The 19,484-nt window shown below is 38.9% G+C and overlaps 1 protein-coding gene across 2 annotated transcripts in view; it reads left to right on the forward strand.

The window, feature by feature from the left end:
* The window catches only part of LOC124711825 (leucine-zipper-like transcriptional regulator 1), a 158,052-nt gene that overhangs the window by 45,614 nt on the left and 92,954 nt on the right, over positions 1–19,484 (forward strand). For both annotated transcript variants that reach the window (XM_047242053.1, XM_047242054.1), the window contains exons 8-9: positions 1,306–1,416; positions 18,276–18,476. In XM_047242053.1, coding sequence (XP_047098009.1) covers positions 1,306–1,416; positions 18,276–18,476 — 312 coding nt within the window. The remainder of the gene's footprint in view (positions 1–1,305; positions 1,417–18,275; positions 18,477–19,484) is intronic.

The raw sequence follows: 19,484 nt of genomic DNA on the forward strand, positions 1-19,484 counted from the left end.
TACCAAGAATTAACTGGTACGGATTGTATGCATCGTATTGAATTCTGCCGATGGGTTCAACTTCAGATTCAGAGGGATGATACATTTATTAATTTGATTTTATTTACTGACTAGGATACATTCACTAACCATGGAAATGTTAATTTGCATAACATGCATTATTGGACAACTGAAAATCCTTGTTGGCTGTTGCAAGTTGCACACCAAACACCGTGGTTGGTGAATGTATCATGTGGGATTCTGGAGGACAGACTTATAGGCCCCTATTTCTTCAAAGGAAATCTTAATGGTAGGATGTGTACCACATTCCTGCAAGAAACATTAGGTCTGTTATTGGAAGAAATACCTTTAGGAACAAGGAACAGAATGTGGTATCAATACAATGGGTGTCCATCACATTTTTCGTTGATGGCTAGAAATGAATTGCAGAGACAATTCCCAAATCACCGGATTGGTCGCCGAGGAGATGTCGTGGCCAATTTGTTCGCCAGATTTGACGCCTCTGGATTTTTTCTTGTGGAGATTTGTAAAAGACATTGTCTATAAAGATGTTCCAACTACATCTGAAGATATGCAAGAGAGAATTGTAAGAGCATGGGCTTCAATAACTGCCGAAGTGATAAGGAATACCACTCAGTCCATGGTAAGATTGCAACACTGTTTTGATATCAATGGTCATCACTTTGAGCACCTGCTGTAAATGGACGTTCATGCCACCTTTGTGACTTTCGTTGACCTTCAAAGACCTTACTGTTCCACATCATTGGATTAATCTCAATAGCTGCTATCAGAAAAAAGTACCAAACTATAGCATCCCTTAAAAAAAAAAAAAAGGGGGTTGACCTTCATCTCTCTGAAGTGACCCCACCTAGCAACAAAAAAACCAGTGTCGAATTATGGCCCCCATTATCCCATGCAACTTTTGTCCCGCAAACTTTTCAGCTTGTATCATACTTTTGGAGTTATTCTTGGTGGCAATAGTTAGTGACTCACCCTGTATAGTGAGTATCAACTTTCCTTTTCACAATATTGAAACTTTATATTTTCTTACGTGATGTTCAGGTGGTGCTCCGTAGCTCTTAAATATGTAAAAGTGATACGACAAGCTTGCGACAGTCTGGATGTGAATTATTCATGGGTAGTTTAGTGAGTGTTGAGAAAATAAAAAATGAAGCCTGAAATATTATGTTCAGTTTGAATAAATATTTTCATTTAGAGTACAAATTTCTGGTTGTGAATACATAGATGATGAAAACATTTGTAAATGTCAAATATTACAATTAGTCTTATTTTCTGGTGTTGTAGGTTCCTTCGGGACGATTATTCCATGCTGCTGCTGTTATTGGTGATGCGATGTATATTTTTGGAGGAACTGTTGACAATAATGTACGCAGTGGTGAGATGTATAGGTTTCAGGTAAGCACCAAATAATTATCTTATTATGACAACATTATAGATCCCACATTCAGTCTCTTAAAGATATTGACAGAAGATAAGTAATTATGCGCAAAAGATTTTTCGTTATTTGGTTGTTTTCATACATACTACCTAATTCTTTAGATGTCTTGTGAGAAAGTTCAAAATTATATTCACAGAATTCCATAATTGGGATTTATTTTACCTTCTTCAGATGATTGCTATTATGTCTTCATCAAAACAGAAGTATTATCCATCCAAACAGATAACAGATGGGGTTTCAACATTCTATTGAGATCTCAACAATCATACAAGCGAATTAAGCTTTAATTTAGCAAATAATATACTCAGTGTAAAGGTGAGCATAGTTGATTCACTTAATCTGTGCAGTATTACTGTTAGAAATCTCACAATCACTACAGTGTAACTTGGATAATGTTTCCCGTAATTTATCATTCATTGTCTATGTGTTTGAACAAAACTTCAACATCAGAATGCCATGAACAAACAGAAAGGTATTTCATCCTCTCTCACTTGGGAATTTCATGCTGACAGTTTCAGACTCTTGGTTTAGCACAGTCAAACAATGGGAAGACGGCAGTTTTTCTTTTTTTTTTTAATGATTCCCGAGTTGCTGTCAGTCACCTTACAATAGTCTTCTTCTTCTTCTTCTTCTTCTTCTTCTTCTTCCTTCCTCTTCTAGACATGTTCATCAGAAGCTTTGACAGCACACGGTTAATTAAGACATTTAGATGGGTCATACATTGCATCATACCCTGTACACCAATATTTTTATTAGGCATGGTAGTTACCCTTGAAAGTTACCAAAAGTTTTTATTTATTGCAGTTGGAAATCTCAATAAACATGTAAATAAGCTTTAACTACAATCCTAAACAATTATGCTAAGCCTTGTACCCATGCTGGTATTACAGATACAAAATAAAAATGTAATACTTTTTGTATGCACTGTGTATTAGGTAAGATTTACACTTAACACTGTCATAATGTGCATAAAATATTTCATTGTGGACAGTAGATGCAAACCTTGCTACGAAAATATAATTTATTTATTTTATGGGTTAGCTGATGAAAGTTTTAGGTCACCGTGTATGAATTAACGTTCTTATTATTGTCTGAATTGTTCTGGTTTCTGGCTGTGTGCAATGCATAGTAATTGTGGAAAATTACTAGGCACCTACATTCTCTGGCTAGCAGCAGTGAAAATTTAAAATAAAAATAAAATAATGACATCTAAAAAAAAAAGATCGCCAGGTACTGCTTCCTGTGGAGTGCATTCTTCATTGAGCTGAACAGATGGAAGTCAGAAAGTGCAAGATCTGGATTGTAGGGTGGATGAGGTAGAACAATGCAATGGAGTTTTTGTGATCTCCTCTTGGGTGTGCAGACTTGTGTGAGGCCTTGCGTTGTCATGGGAGAGGAGAAGTTTGTTTGAATTTCTGTGGTGGTGAACACACACAAGTCATTTCTTCAGTTTCCTGAGGGTAACACAGCGCACTTCGAAGTTGATCATTGCGCCATGAGGGAAGACATCAAACAGAATAACCCATTCAGAGTCCAGAGGACCATCGGCATGACTTTCCAGCTGAGGGTGGGGCTTTGAATTTTTTTTTCGTAGGAGAGGTGATGCGGCACCACTTGATGGCTTACTGTTTTGTTTCATAATCTTTGACAATTTTGGGCAGAGTCTTGTCATGATCAGCCTTGTTGGTACTTTATTGCTATTTATGGTTTTGTGTTAAGTGGCGAGGAACCCATCAGGCACACACCTATGAGTACCCCAACTGGTGGATGAGTGTCAGCTCTGCCAACAGAGATGTCCAGTTGTGCAGTGAGGTGCTTGACTTGACCCATTGATTGCTGCAAATTAGCATGTCTGCACATTCCAACCCTATAGGAGTCACAACTATGTGCAGTTGGTCAGCATGTGGGAGATCAGACAGATTTCCATGACCTTGTTGCGATGGTGACACACCTCGCCCAGTGACTCACAATACTTCTGTTCACTGCCAGGTCTCTGTAGACATTCTGCAAGCACCTGTCAGTATCAGCGATGCTCTGGTTTTCTGCCAATAGAAACTCAATGGCAGCTCTCTGCTTGGAACACAGCTCGATTACAGGTGCCATTTTGAAGGAAACATAATGCACCATGATCCATTGTGACTTCATGAAGCTATAGGGGCCAAAGCAGGAATATTCTGTGATGTCACATTTTTTCAGCTGAAATAGGCCAAGAAAAAAAAAAGTGTTGCATTAATTACTGAATGCCCTTCATATTTACGAGTGTTTTTTTTAAAGTAAGGTCCATTTGAACATAAGTACCCAACAAAAGGTTATTTCAAAAAAGTAAATTTATTTTCAGAAAGCACATATTTCACTCTATTTTTCAACATAGTTGCCAACTTTGTTGAAACACGTATCATACCTCTTAACCAATTTTAAAATACCCTCTTCATAAAAACTTGCCACCTGCTCCGATAAACAGGAGTTCTTTGCTGTTTTCACGTTTTCGTCATTATAATGGTTGCCACTGAGATGTTCTTTGTAGTGGAGGAACAGATGGACAGATGGTAATCGCTCATTGCAAGATCAGGACTGTAGGGTGGGTGGTCTAAAACTTCCCAGCCAAAACTGTGTAATAAATCGCGGGTCTGACCTGCAGTGTGAGGTCTTGCATTGTCATGGAGAAGAACAATTCCCTTTCTCAGCAAGCTGCAGCTTCTGTTTTGAATTGCTCTGCATAGCTTTCTCAGAGTTTGGCAGTATGCTTCTGCATTGATAGTGTTTCCACATTGCAAGAAGTTGACCAACAAAACACCATGCCTATCCCGAAACACTGAGGCCATGATTTTGTGCTGGGACAGAGTCTGTTTGGCCTTCACCTTTACATGCAAGTGTGTGTGTGTGTGTGTGTGTGTGTGTGTGTGTGTGTGTGTGTGTGTGTGTCTGTGTCTGTGTCTGTCTCCATTCCATGTTCTGTTTATTAAATTCGGGCGTGATATGCGAAACCTATGTTTAGTCTCCAGTTACTATCTGACTCAAGAAGCTGTCACCTTCTTCGTGATAACGAGTCAAGAACTTCATCGCACACTCAAATCTTTGGTTTTTGTGGTCCTCTGTTAGGAGTTACGGGACCCAATGGGAGCATAGCTTCCTAAACTTTAGGTGTTCAGAAACAATGTTGTAAAGCACTGATCTTGACACATCAGGAAATTCGTTTGAGAGACCTGTTATTGTGAAGTGCCTGTTCTCACAAATCCTTGCTTCAACTGAAGCCACCAAATTGTCTGTAATCAAAGAGGGCGACAGGAGCAGTCCTCATCATGGGCGATGGAAGTTGTCATGGCCATCTTTGAATTCTCGTACCCACTTATGCACTTTGCTTCCACTCATAACAGTGTCACCATACACTTTGCAAATCCCTTTGATGAATTTCTGCAGCAGACAGGTTCTTTGCTGACAAAAACTGTATCACTGAGTGAACGTCATGCGCGGCGAGCGAGTTGATAGTCTTAAACATTTTGAAAGCACAGAACAGAACCGTACAGGTTAGCTACAGAGCTGTAACTGAGCACAGTTGATCCTGAGGCATGCTGGTACATGACGCACGTGCTTATTGCGGTATGTGCGTGAACTACTAGTGTCTACAGCAAAACGGACTTTACTTAAAAAGCATGCCTCGCAGTTACACATCAGTATTCATAATGAGAGATGTTCATAAATTATTTCCATAGCAGATGGTATTGAAGTAACTTACAAACTAAACAATAAATATGGCTACATTGAAAAAATCTGAACAGTAATAAGATAAATACTTCATAATTTTACCAATATTATGAAAAGGAGGGATTGCTGCTTACCAAATAGTGGAAATGTTGAGTCACAAACAGGCATAACAAAAAGACTACTAAACATGTCAACATTCACTCAAGGAAAGGTCTTACACATATGACCACTGTCTCTAGCCACCAAGCCCAGACTGCACATGATGGGAGAAGCAGTCTGGGTGGTAGGGGGAAGGAGGCGGCTGGGGCAGAGAGGGGGAGGATAGTAGAGGGGTGATCAGTGACCATAAAGTGCTGCTTGTGGAAGCATTAAGGGACATGGTGGGGACTGGAGGCAATGTAGGACAGCTAGATACAGTAGGAAGATAGGCATAGGGGCATGGGGTGAGGGAGGGGGAGAGGGAAGGAGATAAGTAAAGAAGTAGAGAGACTGGGTGCATTAGTGGAATTGAATGCTGTGTAGTGCTGGACTGGGAGCAAGGAAGGGGATAGGTGGATGAACAGTGACTATTGAAGGCTGAAGCCAGCAGGGTTACGGGAATGTAGGATGTATTGCACAATTCAGAAAACCTGGTGTCGGTAGGAAGGATCCAGATGGTGCAGACTGTCAAGCAGTCATTGGAGTGAAGAACGTTGTGTTGGGCAGCATGCTCAGCAGCTAGGTGGTCCAGCTGTCTCTTAGCCATAGTCTATTGGTGGTCATTCATGTGAACAGACACCTTGTTTGTTGTCATTCGCATGTAGAATGCAGTACAGTGATTGCACCTTAGCTTGTAGATCACATGATTGGTTTCACAGGTAGCCATGCCTCTGATGGGATAGATGATGCTTGTGACCATACTGGAGTAGTTGGGGGTGGGAGGATGTATGGAACAGATGTTGCATCTGGACCTATTACATGGATGTGAGCCATGAGGAAAGGGGTTGGAAGCAGGGATGGACAAGGATATTGTGTAGGTTCTTTGGGCAGTGGTCTACCACTGTGGGAGAGGTTGGAAGGATAGTGGGTGGAATATTTTTAGTTTCATGGCATGACAAGAGGTAGTTGAAACTGTGGTAGAGGTTGTTCAGTTGCTCCAATCCTGGGTGGACACGCTTAATACTAGCTAACATTACATTACATTTTTATTTGTCCTTTTGATCATTTGTTGTACAACGTATACAATATGATATTGGACAAGTCATTGTGATTTACAATACATGTTTTTAAGTCATACAGAATATTTACATTGATTTAGGCTTAATATTATCACAACTGAAGGTTCAGCTTCCATACATTATATTTAACCCAAGTAATTATTTTTTTCTTTTTTTTTTAGTATTTGGCAATAAATTTTTATGTTTCAAGATATTCATCTATACTATAATAACATTTTTGCAATAAATATTTATGGACAGCAGTTTTAAATTTTGAAGTGTCTTTTATTGTTTTAATATTTGTAGGTAGCATATTGTATAGTCTGTTTCCTGTTTGCAGTGGTCCATTCTGTTATAGTGTTATGTGTGCATATTGAACATGTATGTCCTGCTTTCTCCTTGTGTTATACAGGTGGATACTTTGTTTAGTTGACACAAAATTATTGCTATTTTCTAAGATTTTCCTTACAAAAGTGATTACTTGTAAAATGTACAGACATGGTAGTGGAAGGATATTTAGTTTCTTGAATAAGGGCTTGCATGAGCTTCTTGATGCAGCATTTTCTATGGCTCTTACAATTCTCTTTTGGCATATAAAACAACTTTTGCTAGCAGATGCGTTTCCCCAAAAGATTATACTGTATCTCGGTAAGGATTCTGCCTGGGTGAAGTATACATCTTTTAGTGTCTCTTTCGGTGTGCAATCGGAAAGAATTTTGATAATATATCAAATGGTATTAATTTATTTGTAATGTATTTTGTATGTTGGACCCATCTTAGATCTTCTTGGATCCATATACCAAGAAATTTTGTAGAGCTTACATTTTTGAGGGTTCTAGTAAACAACTCTGTATGGTGCTAGTGGACATTTATTTTGCACTGTGTGTATATGCATTGCAACAGACAACAGCTTAACCTTAATCTTACAAACACTCATCTTATGCAATTTCAAGCAAATAAATTGACTTAAAGGAAGCAGAAGTAGAGATCATTAAGTTCACACTAGATGAGGTTTTGTGCGTGCAGTTTCTGTACATCCAGATGGATAATAAACTGAGGTAGCATCAACATATTGAGAAGTTAACCAAAAAGCCCAGTTCTGCCTGCCATGCACTCGGAAATCTCCCCCACTGTATTGAACTGCAGACTGGGTTGCTAGCATTCTTTGTCCACTCTTACTCAGTTTTGTCCTATGGCATAATCTTCTAGGGTTTTGCAGCCGAAACAAAGAAAGTATTTATTCTACAGAAGTGTTTGACAAAAATATTGTGTAAAATTGATAACGAAACATCTTGCAGAGACCTCTTCAGGGCCCTTAATCCTTATGCTTAGACACTCCTTAATGGTATTTGTGACTAATAAAAAGTGAATTTAGGATGAAAACAACTCACAACCACAATAGCAGAATAGCAGATGTAGAAATAATTTCCATATAGACTACGCATACCTCTCTAGGGTTCAGACTGCAGTTTTCTATTTGGGTGCAAAAGGCTGTAACAGGTTGCCAGTGGATATCAAGCAAGAAACTGGAAATCCCGAAATATTTAAAACAAAATAAAAGATTGCCTCATCAACCAATACTTCTAAAATTTATCAGACTACTTGCACTCAGAAATGTAAATTTCATGTAGCTTTAATACTTGCATTAGATAGATACTGACTTGGTCAGTATATGGACAACCAATAATGTAAAATTACCTAAATGCTTGGTTGTAAATAGTAGATAAAAACGTCAGCTGAGTAGTGTGTGAGGAGCAACAGCCTATTTCAGAGTAACTGTTTTCCTCATAACATAAGTATTTGAGAAGTAATGTCAATAATTATAAAATTGAGTATAAGTACTAGTCATAATTTGTTGTTATTAGTATACCTTACAGAAGTACCCAACAATGCTTGCGTCTGCCTGTTTATGTATAATTTGACTCGTGCCACATCTGTCCATGAGTGAATTAACAAAACAATGTGTGAATGGATAAACAAATATAATTGTACGGAAATAACATGAATGCAGTCATGACAGTATACAAACCAACATAATCCTGAAATAATTATAGTCACATTACACACTGTTTATGACAACAATTCAGAAACCAGAGTTCATTATAATGATCAGTTATCTGTCAAACTCAAGTTCACAAACTCATCAACCAAATAAACAGAATAATACAACAAAACTACTGTAATTTAGACAGGAAAAAATTAGTGCATTGATGACAAGGTGTTTTTATATATATATATATATATATATAATGGAGGTTGTTCTTGTATCTGGTGTCATTACTGGACTTTTGAATTATTGTCATAGAGATTTAGGTTTTTTATTACAAAACGCATGAGGGAGAATATGTTCAAGAAAGCAGCAGTAGTATTCCCAAAATCTGAACGTTTTGTAGCAAGAGGTTCTTGGAGTTAGTCTACATATCATTCTAATTACCTCATTCTGCACAATGAATACTTATTAAGAAGACAGTTTCTTCAGAAAATGATTCATACCATATTGCAGAGAGAAAATAAGCTGATTTTGTTACAGATTGATTTTAATATGTGGCATTGTTTTTATTTCAAGAATAGCCAAGTTTAATCACTTAACAGACTGCAGTATATTTTGTGTTTTATACTCAGTACTTTTTGGTGATTTTCGGTAAGATTGTGTCATTTGGCACATACAAAATGGGCAGAAAATCTTTGCTCTTAACATTTGGACTCACTGCTCAGTGAGTTTGCCAGAAGTTGGTCAAATAAGTGTTATACCTTGTGAGTATTTCCATGACAACTTTCAGTCCTAGCTAGTGTGTGTGTGTGTGTGTGTGTGTGTGTGTGTGTGTGTGTGTGTGTGTGTGTGTCAAGAATCTGCAGTCTTTCTTTCTAAGCAACTCTTGTACATGCACTGCTGTCTCTTCTCATCCTGCACATGCCTATGATACTTGTGTAACTAAAGGAAACTACATTCCTGCCACCCCTGTTTTCTTTCCACATTACAAGTGTAATGTGACACTATTATGTATGTGTAGGAAGAAGAGTATCATCTAGCAATCTGGCACTATGTACCATGTATAGCATTCTGTAAGATACATTTTGAAATTGACAGGAAAAAAAGCATGTCCATTAGAAAGAACACACAGTGAGTTGTGATAAATATTGTTTTGTGATTTACTTTGTCGGTATTCATTACTTGCTATTCTTGCCTTCAGCCAGTATACATGCATAGCACCAAATGTGTTTTGGCTCCAGAATGAGGATAATAGGCTGCTCGTATCTAGAAACACTGTAATCCTTGACAATCCATTCATGTTACATAAACTAGCATTTGATTTTGTACTTACAATATACACCCAACAGCCAGAACATCTTTATTACTTACCAATTAGCACAGTGAGTCCACAACACACACTTAATAATGCGCCATCGTTCAACAGCATTAGCTCACTGCAGTCTTCAAACAACTGTAGTACAGTTTGGTCTTTTGGCACAGACACTTCGTTTAGTGAGACCACAACAACATGAAGGGATACTGATGATCAGAGATAATAGTGACTAAATCTAAAGCTTTGAGTGCCATCTATAATAACCACAGATACCAGTGGGGACCCAGGGCATCTTCACAATAATGTTAAACTACAGTACCCGACAAAAAAAATTGAAGTGCCCAGAAGACAGACAGATGTCAATGTAGTGTCATACACATACACATCATCAAATGGGTATGTTAGTAATTAGAGTTGAAATTTTTTGTGACAAGTAGAACAGCCTCCAGAGTACATTACCATTGTTCATATTTAGTGTTGGTACCAGGCCTGGTAGGATATATAAGGAGTGTGAATGTCAGATTTGAGTGATCACTCTGACAGAGAGAGAGATGCCATGTGCTCATGTGAGGCAGCTTTATCAGCACATGACATAGTTTGAAAGGGGCCACATTGTGAGTCTTGATTTGGCTGGCTGGTCAATTTGTGCAATATCCAGATTTTTGGGGTGTTTGAATGTAACAGAGGACCAATGTTGAACTGATTGGGAACATGAGAACAGGCATACTCATCATCCAGGTTCCTGTTGTCCGAGTCTGACTTTCCTGACTTTCACAAAGGAGGATCACAATGTTGTCCACCAAGTGCCCCATCACATCTGCGACTGCCATCTGAGAACAAGTAATGAACCCTGTGCAACATCGTTTTGTCCCACACCATTGGTCAGAAATGAGCAGCAGCTAGAATAGGGAATTACCATCCCATGCATAGTCTGCTGTTCACAACAGAAATGGCTGTGTTTAGAGTGGTGCCATCACTGGGAAGCAAGGACTACTGATAAAAAGGGGTTGTTGTTCTCAGGGGTGAATCAGGGCTTCACACTATTCCAGATTACCATCACCAGAGAGTGTGGTGGCAACCTGGGGAGAGGTCCCATTTTCCAGTGATTTGGAGAGGCAAAGCAGTGATACTCCTGATGTCATAGTGTGGGGAGCCATTGGGTACAATTTTAGCTCACATCTGGTAGCAACTAAGGGAACTCTGTCGGCACAATGGCATGCCATGTACATCCTGTATCCTAATGTGCTACTTTTCATGCAACAGTATTGTGGTGCCATTTTTCAACAGGACTGTGTTTTTTCCACATGTAGTGCATGTGATGAAATGCCTGCAGGATGTTGAGGTACTCACATGGCCAGCAAGCTCATAAGATCTGTCCCCAGTGGAACATGCTCAACAACAGCTCATACATCAACTCCGTCCAGGTGCGAGTAGCCATGATATCAAGGTCCAATTGAGAGAGTTGTGGGCCAACTGGTCTCAGGAGAGGATACAGCAGCCTTATGATACCTTTCCCAACCCTTAACACAGGCATCCAGGCAACAGGGGTTGCAACATCTTACTGATAAGTGGATTCAATTTTTTTATAAATTTGACTTAATTTTGTAATCACTGCAGTGAGGTTCCATTTTGTTTCTTCCTCCACTTCCGAGTGCTTCCCTTTTTTTATCAGGCATTGTATATTTATCAGCAGTGTACATTCCATGTAATTTAACCAAACATTCATATAGAAGATGACGTACCTTTGCAAGACCACTGGCCAAAAATATTTCTCCATTTACATGTTCACAGTAACATAAGTGAACAGGAACTATGAAAGTATCAAGAAAGAGTAAAATGGTATTGGGCAATTTGCAGTCAAAGGTGTACATAGTAACTGACACCGTAATCTAGGAAGACTATAGCATATTTCGGTGCGAAAAAGCCTTCTGCTTGAAGTACCCACAATTTTCTAAAAGCTGCCCAATTGTCAATATGAAAACAAATTTCTTAGAAATATTTGGGGCATTTTAAAAAGAACCCAACTAATTTTTTACGCTCATTTGAGTCTGTGGTTGATATGAGTCAATCACTTCATACTAGATATGGAAGCACAATCAAGGTAGTGTGTGGAAACTCCTGGCCTTGCATTAAAAAACAAATAGTTGATTTATAGATTTCATATGGTGCAAGGGTTATGCCATTCATTTTCAGAGGCACAAAAGGCATTATTCATATTTATTACTTTGCAAAGAATGAAACAGTTATTGGAGAATATCGCACAAATTTTGAGGGTGATCTAGATGAAAATATATGTGAAAATGTCTGAATTGCAAAAATAAAGAGAATTGTCTTCCTTCAGATTAATGCATCTGCCCACACAGGTTTCTTGTCGTGGGGAAACTGAGATGTCTGAAGTATGAATTGCTGGAACCATCCATCTTCTTTACCAAATTTGACATTATGACTTCCAGCCAGTCCACATCTAAATAAACTTGCCATTGTGAAATATATACACTCCTGGAAATGGAAAAAAGAACACATTGACACCGGTGTGTCAGACCCACCATACTTGCTCCGGACACTGCGAGAGGGCTTTACAAGCAATGATCACACGCACGGCACAGCGGACACACCAGGAACCGCGGTGTTGGCCGTCGAATGGCGCTAGCTGCGCAGCATTTGTGCACCGCCGCCATCAGTGTCAGCCAGTTTGCCGTGGCATACGGAGCTCCATCGCAGTCTTTAACACTGGTAGCATGCCGCGACAGCGTGGACGTGAACCGTATGTGCAGTTGACGGACTTTGAGCGAGGGCGTATAGTGGGCATGCGGGAGGCCGGGTGGATGTACCGCCGAATTGCTCAAAACGTGAGGCGTGAGGTCTCCACAGTACATCGATGTTGTCGCCAGTGGTCGGCGGAAGGTGCACGTGCCCGTCGACCTGGGACCGGACCGCAGCGACGCACGGATGCACGCCAAGACCGTAGGATCCTATGCAGTGCCGTAGGGGACCACACCGCCACTTCCCAGCAAATTAGGGACACTGTTGCTCCTGGGGTATCGGCGAGGACCATTTGCAACCGTCTCCATGAAGCTGGGCTACGGTCCCGCACACCGTTAGCCCGTCTTCCGCTCACGCCCCAACATCGTGCAGCCCGCCTCCAGTGGTGTCGCGACAGGCGTGAATGGAGGGACGAATGGAGACGTGTCGTCTTCAGCGATGAGAGTCGCTTCTGCCTTGGTGCCAATGATGGTCGTATGCGTGTTTGGCGCCGTGCAGGTGAGCGCCACAATCAGGACTGCATACGACCGAGGCACACAGGGCCAACACCCGGCATCATGGTGTGGGGAGCGATCTCCTACACTGGCCGTACACCACTGGTGATCGTCGAGGGGACACTGAATAGTGCACGATACATCCAAACCGTCATCGAACCCATCGTTCTACCATTCCTAGACCGGCAAGGGAACTTGCTGTTCCAACAGGACGATGCACGTCCGCATGTATCCCGTGCCACCCAACGTGCTCTAGAAGGTGTAAGTCAACTACCCTGGCCAGCAAGATCTCCGGATCTGTCCCCCATTGAGCATGTTTGGGACTGGATGAAGCGTCGTCTCACACGGTCTGCACGTCCAGCACGAACGCTGGTCCAACTGAGGCGCCAGGTGGAAATGGCATGGCAAGCCGTTCCACAGGACTACATCCAGCATCTCTACGATCGTCTCCATGGGAGAATAGCAGCCTGCATTGCTGCGAAAGGTGGATATACACTGTACTAGTGCCGACATTGTGCATGCTCTGTTGCCTGTGTCTATGTGCCTGTGGTTCTGTCAGTGTGATCATGTGATGTATCTGACCCCAGGAATGTGTCAATAAAGTTTCCCCTTCCTGGGACAATGAATTCACGGTGTTCTTATTTCAATTTCGAGGAGTGTAGATTCCAATGAAGAGGCTGTCACAGCAATTTCTAGGCCTTTCGGAATAATATTTTAGCAATGGCATCTATTAATTGGAAAAAAATGTTGGACAGAGTTCATTGATCTAAAAGACATTGCTAACAGAAAATTTTCTCAAAAAAGTGTTTCATCATCAGGCTGTGACTATTACCCTTGTAAAAGAAAACTTGATTCACGTGACCAAGCAATTGATCTTTATTGTTCCATGATCCAATTACCATGTCCCCATCCACTCTGCAGTCATTATTGATCATATTGTTGGATTAGTGAGGCCACATGTTAAAACTCATTTGGGCAAAAGCCAGTGTGCGATGATTAATAGTATACATTATTCAGCTGTGCTCTGATCTTTGTTATGGTTAATGGCCAGACTGAAAAATACCCTATGATAGACAAGCATGGTTCTTAAGTACAGTTTTTTTTATGTTTTGAATTTACACAAAAAAATTTCCTGTTATGTAACTCACCACTGCCTCCACAACTGATACCAGTTGGTTAAGTTCTAGCTGCTTACTGCTGTACTCTGTCCTCATTTTGGCTACACAGATCTGTAAGTACTTGTGTCTCCCCCTGAAAGACTCAATGAATTTTTGGTTCAGGGTCTTGTATAATTTAGGTCCGTTTCCTTCTTTATGCCTCGTTAATAACAAATAATCACCCACTGTTATGGTAGGGGCAAGATTAGCTGGATTTCAGGAAAATTTTTAATGGCAGAGATTCACGTCATATGACATTGACAGTACACGGGGGCAGTTCCCAAAAATAATAATAATAATAATAATAATAATAATAATAATAATAATAATAATAATGGTCGGGGACGACGCTTGAACCCTATGCCCACCCACAATGGTAACGAATCTGCTAGCCAACTGGAAAATGATTTAAATCCAAATAGAGGTGTTTTGCAGGATATGCTTCCTGCAACCACCCTAGAAGGAAAACAAAGACAGAGGATGAGATGGTGAGATGAAGTTAATCGACACCTCATGTTCTGTTATTACCAAGCAACAAACCTAGGAACCAACACAACTGGATACAGATCACAAGTATACACAACATTTATTACCAGATACCCAGAATTAAAATTTTTAACAGAACAACGACTAGCTGATCAGATCCGTGTAATAATAAAAAATAACAGGATACCCCAGTCAGAATTAGAAAACATCAAACAACAAGTACAACAAATACTGGAACAAAATAATGTGCAATCAGAAGAAGAAGAAAATACAGTAATGGACTCAAACATCCCAGAGCAAACAAACAAACACCAACACGCATCAATTAAACAATCAGAGGAAAATGAAATCTTAAGACAGCCACCAGAACAAGCACAAATAGAACACGAAGTGACACACATGTTCGATATAGAAGAGAAATTTCAGCTGACATGTATAGAATACAAAGACACAAATACAGACATTAGACCATTGTTACATAGACCACCAAATAACCCACAAGTCGAAACAACAATAAAAACTATCAACACAATCATACACAACAAAATAAATGAAAACACACTATGGAAGAGTTACAACTACTGGTTTATATATGAGCACTCACTACACTAAATATACACACTAGGCAGAGATCAGAACCAACCAACACACAGAAGAAACCCACAAAACCAGCATGGCAACACAGGCAACAGATCAGAATAGAAAAACTGAGAAAAGAAATCGGACAGCTAACACAATTTATAAGAAATGAAATACCAGAAAAAAAAACGAAAAAGGTTAGGTAAAATCTCACAACAAGAAGCGATAGAGCAATTAGATGAAAAGAAGCAGAAATTACAAGCATTGGCCAAACGACTTAGAAGATACAAAAAAAGAGTGAAAATAGAAGGAAACAAAACCAAACATTCAACACAAACCAGAAGAAATTTTACCAGACAATAGATAACACACACATTAAAATAGACAACCCACCAAGCATAACAGACATGGAACACTTCTGGAGCAACATATGGTCAAACCCGGTACAACATAACAAGCATGCACGGTGGATACAAGCAGAAACAGACACATACAAGATGATACCGCGGATGCGTGAAGTGATAATTTTGCAACATGAAGTCACCCAAGCAATTAATTCTACTCACAATTGGGAAGCCCCTGGAACAGATAAAATACCAAATTTCTGGCTAAATAAGTTCACATCAACACATTCACATCTAACTAAATTATTTAACAGCTACATTGCAGACCCATACACATTCCCTGATACACTTACGCATGGAATAACTTATCTGAAACCTAAAGATCAAGCAGACACAGCAAACCCAGCTAAATATTGCCCCATAACATGCCTACCAACAATATACAAAATATTAACTTCAGTCATTACACAGAAATTAATAACACATACAACACAGAACAAAATTATAAATGAAGAACAAAAAGGCTGTTGCAAAGGAGCACGAGGATGTGAAGAGCAACTGATAATAGATGCAGAGGTAACATATCAAGCTAAAACTAAACAAAGGTCACTACACTACGCATACATTGATTACCAAAAAGCTTTTGATAGTGTACCCCACTCATGGTTACTATAAATATTGGAAATATACAAAGTAGATCCTAAATTGATACAGTTCCTAAACATAGTAATGAAAAATTGGAAAACCACACTTAATATACAAACAAATTCAAATAATATCACATCACAGCCAATACAGATTAAGCGTGGAATATACCAAGGAGACTCATTAAGTCCTTTCTGGTTCTGCCTTGCTCTGAACCCACTATCCAACATGCTAAATAATACAAATTATGGATACAATATTACTGGAACATACCAACACAAAATCACACATTTGCTATACATGGATGATCTAAAACTACTGGCAGCAACAAATCAACAACTCAACCAATTACTAAAGATAACAGAAGTATTCAGCAATGATATAAATATGGCTTTTGGAACAGACAAATGTAAGAAAATAGCATAGTCAAGGGAAAACACGCTAAACAAGATGATTACATATTGGATAACCACAGCGACTGCATAGAAGCAATGGAAAAAACAGATGCCTATAAATATCTAGGATACAGACAAAAAATAGGAATAGATAATACAAATATTAAAGAAGAACTAAAAGAAAAATATAGACAAAGACTAACAAAAATACTGAAAACAGAATTGACAGCAAGAAACAAGACAAAAGCTATAAATACTTATGCTATACCAATATTGACCTACTCATTTGGAGTAGTGAAATGGAGTAACACAGACCTAGAAGCACTCAATACACTTACACGATCACAATGCCACAAATATAGAATACATCACATACATTCAGCAACAGAAAGATTCACATTAAGCAGAAAGGAAGGAGGAAGGGGATTTATCGACATAAAAAACCTACATTATGGACAGGTAGACAATTTAAGAAAATTCTTTCTAGAATGCGCAGAAACTAGCAAAATACACAAAGCAATCACTCATATAAATACATCGGCTACACCACTGCAATTTCATAACCACTTCTACAACCTTCTAGATCACATAACATCAACAGATACGAAGAAATTAAATTGGAAAAAGAAAACACTACATGGCAAGCACCCGTATCATCTAACACAGCCACACATCGATCAAGATGCATCCAACACGTGGCTAAGAAAAGGCAATATATACAGTAAGACGGAAGGATTCATGATTGCAATACAGGATCAAACAATAAACACCAGATACTACTGCAAGCATATTATTAAAGATCCCAATACCACAACAGATAACTGCAGACTTTGCAAGCAACAAATAGAAACAGTAGATCACATCACAAGCGGATTACAATACTAGCAAATACAGAAAACCCCAGAAGACATGACAATGTAGCAAAAATAATACATCAACAGCTTGCCTTACAATATAAACTTATAAAACAACACGTTCCTACATACAAGTATGCACCACAAAATGTACTGGAGAATGATGAATACAAATTATACTGGAACAGAACCATTATAACAGATAAAACACCACCACATAACAAACCTGACATCATACTCACCAATAAAAAGAAGAAATTAACACAACTAATCGAAATATCCATACCTAATACAACAAATATACAAAAGAAAACAGGAGAAAAAATTGAAAAATACATCCAACCTGCTGAGGAAGTCAAGGACATGTGGCATCAGAATAAAGTTGACATTATACCAATTATACTATCAACTATAGGAGTCATACCACACAATATCCACCAGTACATCAATGCAATACAGCTACATCCAAACTTATATATACAACTACAGAAATCCGTAATTATTGTTACATGTTCAATCACCCGAAAGTTCCTAAATGCAATATAACATATACCGTACAGTTAAAAGGAAGTCACGCTTGATCAAGGTCCGCGTCACTTTCCATTTTTGACCAGACATAACGTCTGAGAAAAGAAAGAAAGAAAGAATAATAATAATAATAATTATTATTATTATAATTATTATAATTATTATTATTATTATTATTATTATTATTATTATTATTATTTTGTTCCATAAACTAACATTCTAAAAATGTGACTACAGGGTGAATGTATCTGTTGACTGGTGGGGAAATAATTATGAAAGGTATCAAATATTTTTGTTTAATGCAAATACAGTCATGTATATTCTATTAGTGCTAAATTTCTCCATTAATGTAATTTATTTGCTTACAGTTCTCATGTTACCCAAAGTGTACACTTCATGAAGACTTTGGTAAGCTGCTAGAAAGTCGACAGTTTTGTGATGTTGAGTTTGTTGTTGGGACAGAAGAAGTGAAGATTCCTGCTCACCTTGCAATGGTAGCTGCACGTTCCCAGTGGCTGAGGGCCCGTATCAGACAGGCTCGTGAAGCCCGTGACAAACACCTTGAAAAGGTAACAACTCTTGTGTACTGAATAAATAAGGTGGGAATAAAACAGGAAAAGGGTATTTTTTTATAGGCTATGTATTTTAATTTTTTTACAAAACTTATCTTTCCAGTAACTTATTAATTAAGGTTTCTGTCAGATTGAAATAATATTTTTATTGTTGACTAGTTTCGAACATTTTCTTTCATTCTCAAATAATTGCCTACATTAGAAGGTACAGTGTTATCAACAAAACATGAAATACAAAATGTTTGGTTACATAAATAATTTTTTGAGCATTTTGTGTGAACAAATTACAGTAGTGCACTAAATCTTGTAGAACATTCCTACAACTGTAATGTTTGACTGTACATAATAGATCTTCTTTTACAATACATCGAGTTGCTGATCCGGGTGCCAACAGAGTTGGAATTGCGTGACTATCCTATTAACTTAGAAGTAGTTTCCATTATATACAGCATATCTGACCAATCTGTGAATCCATTGTTGCAAACATTTTTTATATTCTTATACAGTGACTGTTAACAGCTCTTACCTCATTCTTTCCTAGTCCACTGACCCATAACCAAATCAATGTCCTCTCATGCTTGTATTCAGATGCAAGCAGAAGAAACTACACGGAACTACACCAGTATGCCAGAACATTATGACCACCACCCATTGTCAGAAATGAATGCCACCTGGCAGCATTATTGGCATGTGACGTGGTAAGGAAAGGATATAAACGGAACAAAGATGATGGGGAATCATTCCAGTGATGATAGGGGCTGCAAATGGGTGAATCCTCTAACATCAGCGGTTTTGACAAAGAGAAAATTGTTATGTCCCTGCCCCTGGGAACAAGCATCCCAGAAATGGAGAAGCTGCTTGGCTGTTTGCATGCTACTGTCACCAGCATGTATGGAAACGGATTGAAGGACAGTGGCAAGGTGTTGGATATTCGCTCTTCGTCACAGAATGTGGAGATTTGATGCTTGCCAGCTCTGTAAAATGGGATAGGTGGTGGTCTGTGGC

The sequence above is a fragment of the Schistocerca piceifrons genome, chromosome 8, assembly GCF_021461385.2.
Source record: "Schistocerca piceifrons isolate TAMUIC-IGC-003096 chromosome 8, iqSchPice1.1, whole genome shotgun sequence".
Taxonomy (NCBI): domain Eukaryota; kingdom Metazoa; phylum Arthropoda; class Insecta; order Orthoptera; family Acrididae; genus Schistocerca; species Schistocerca piceifrons.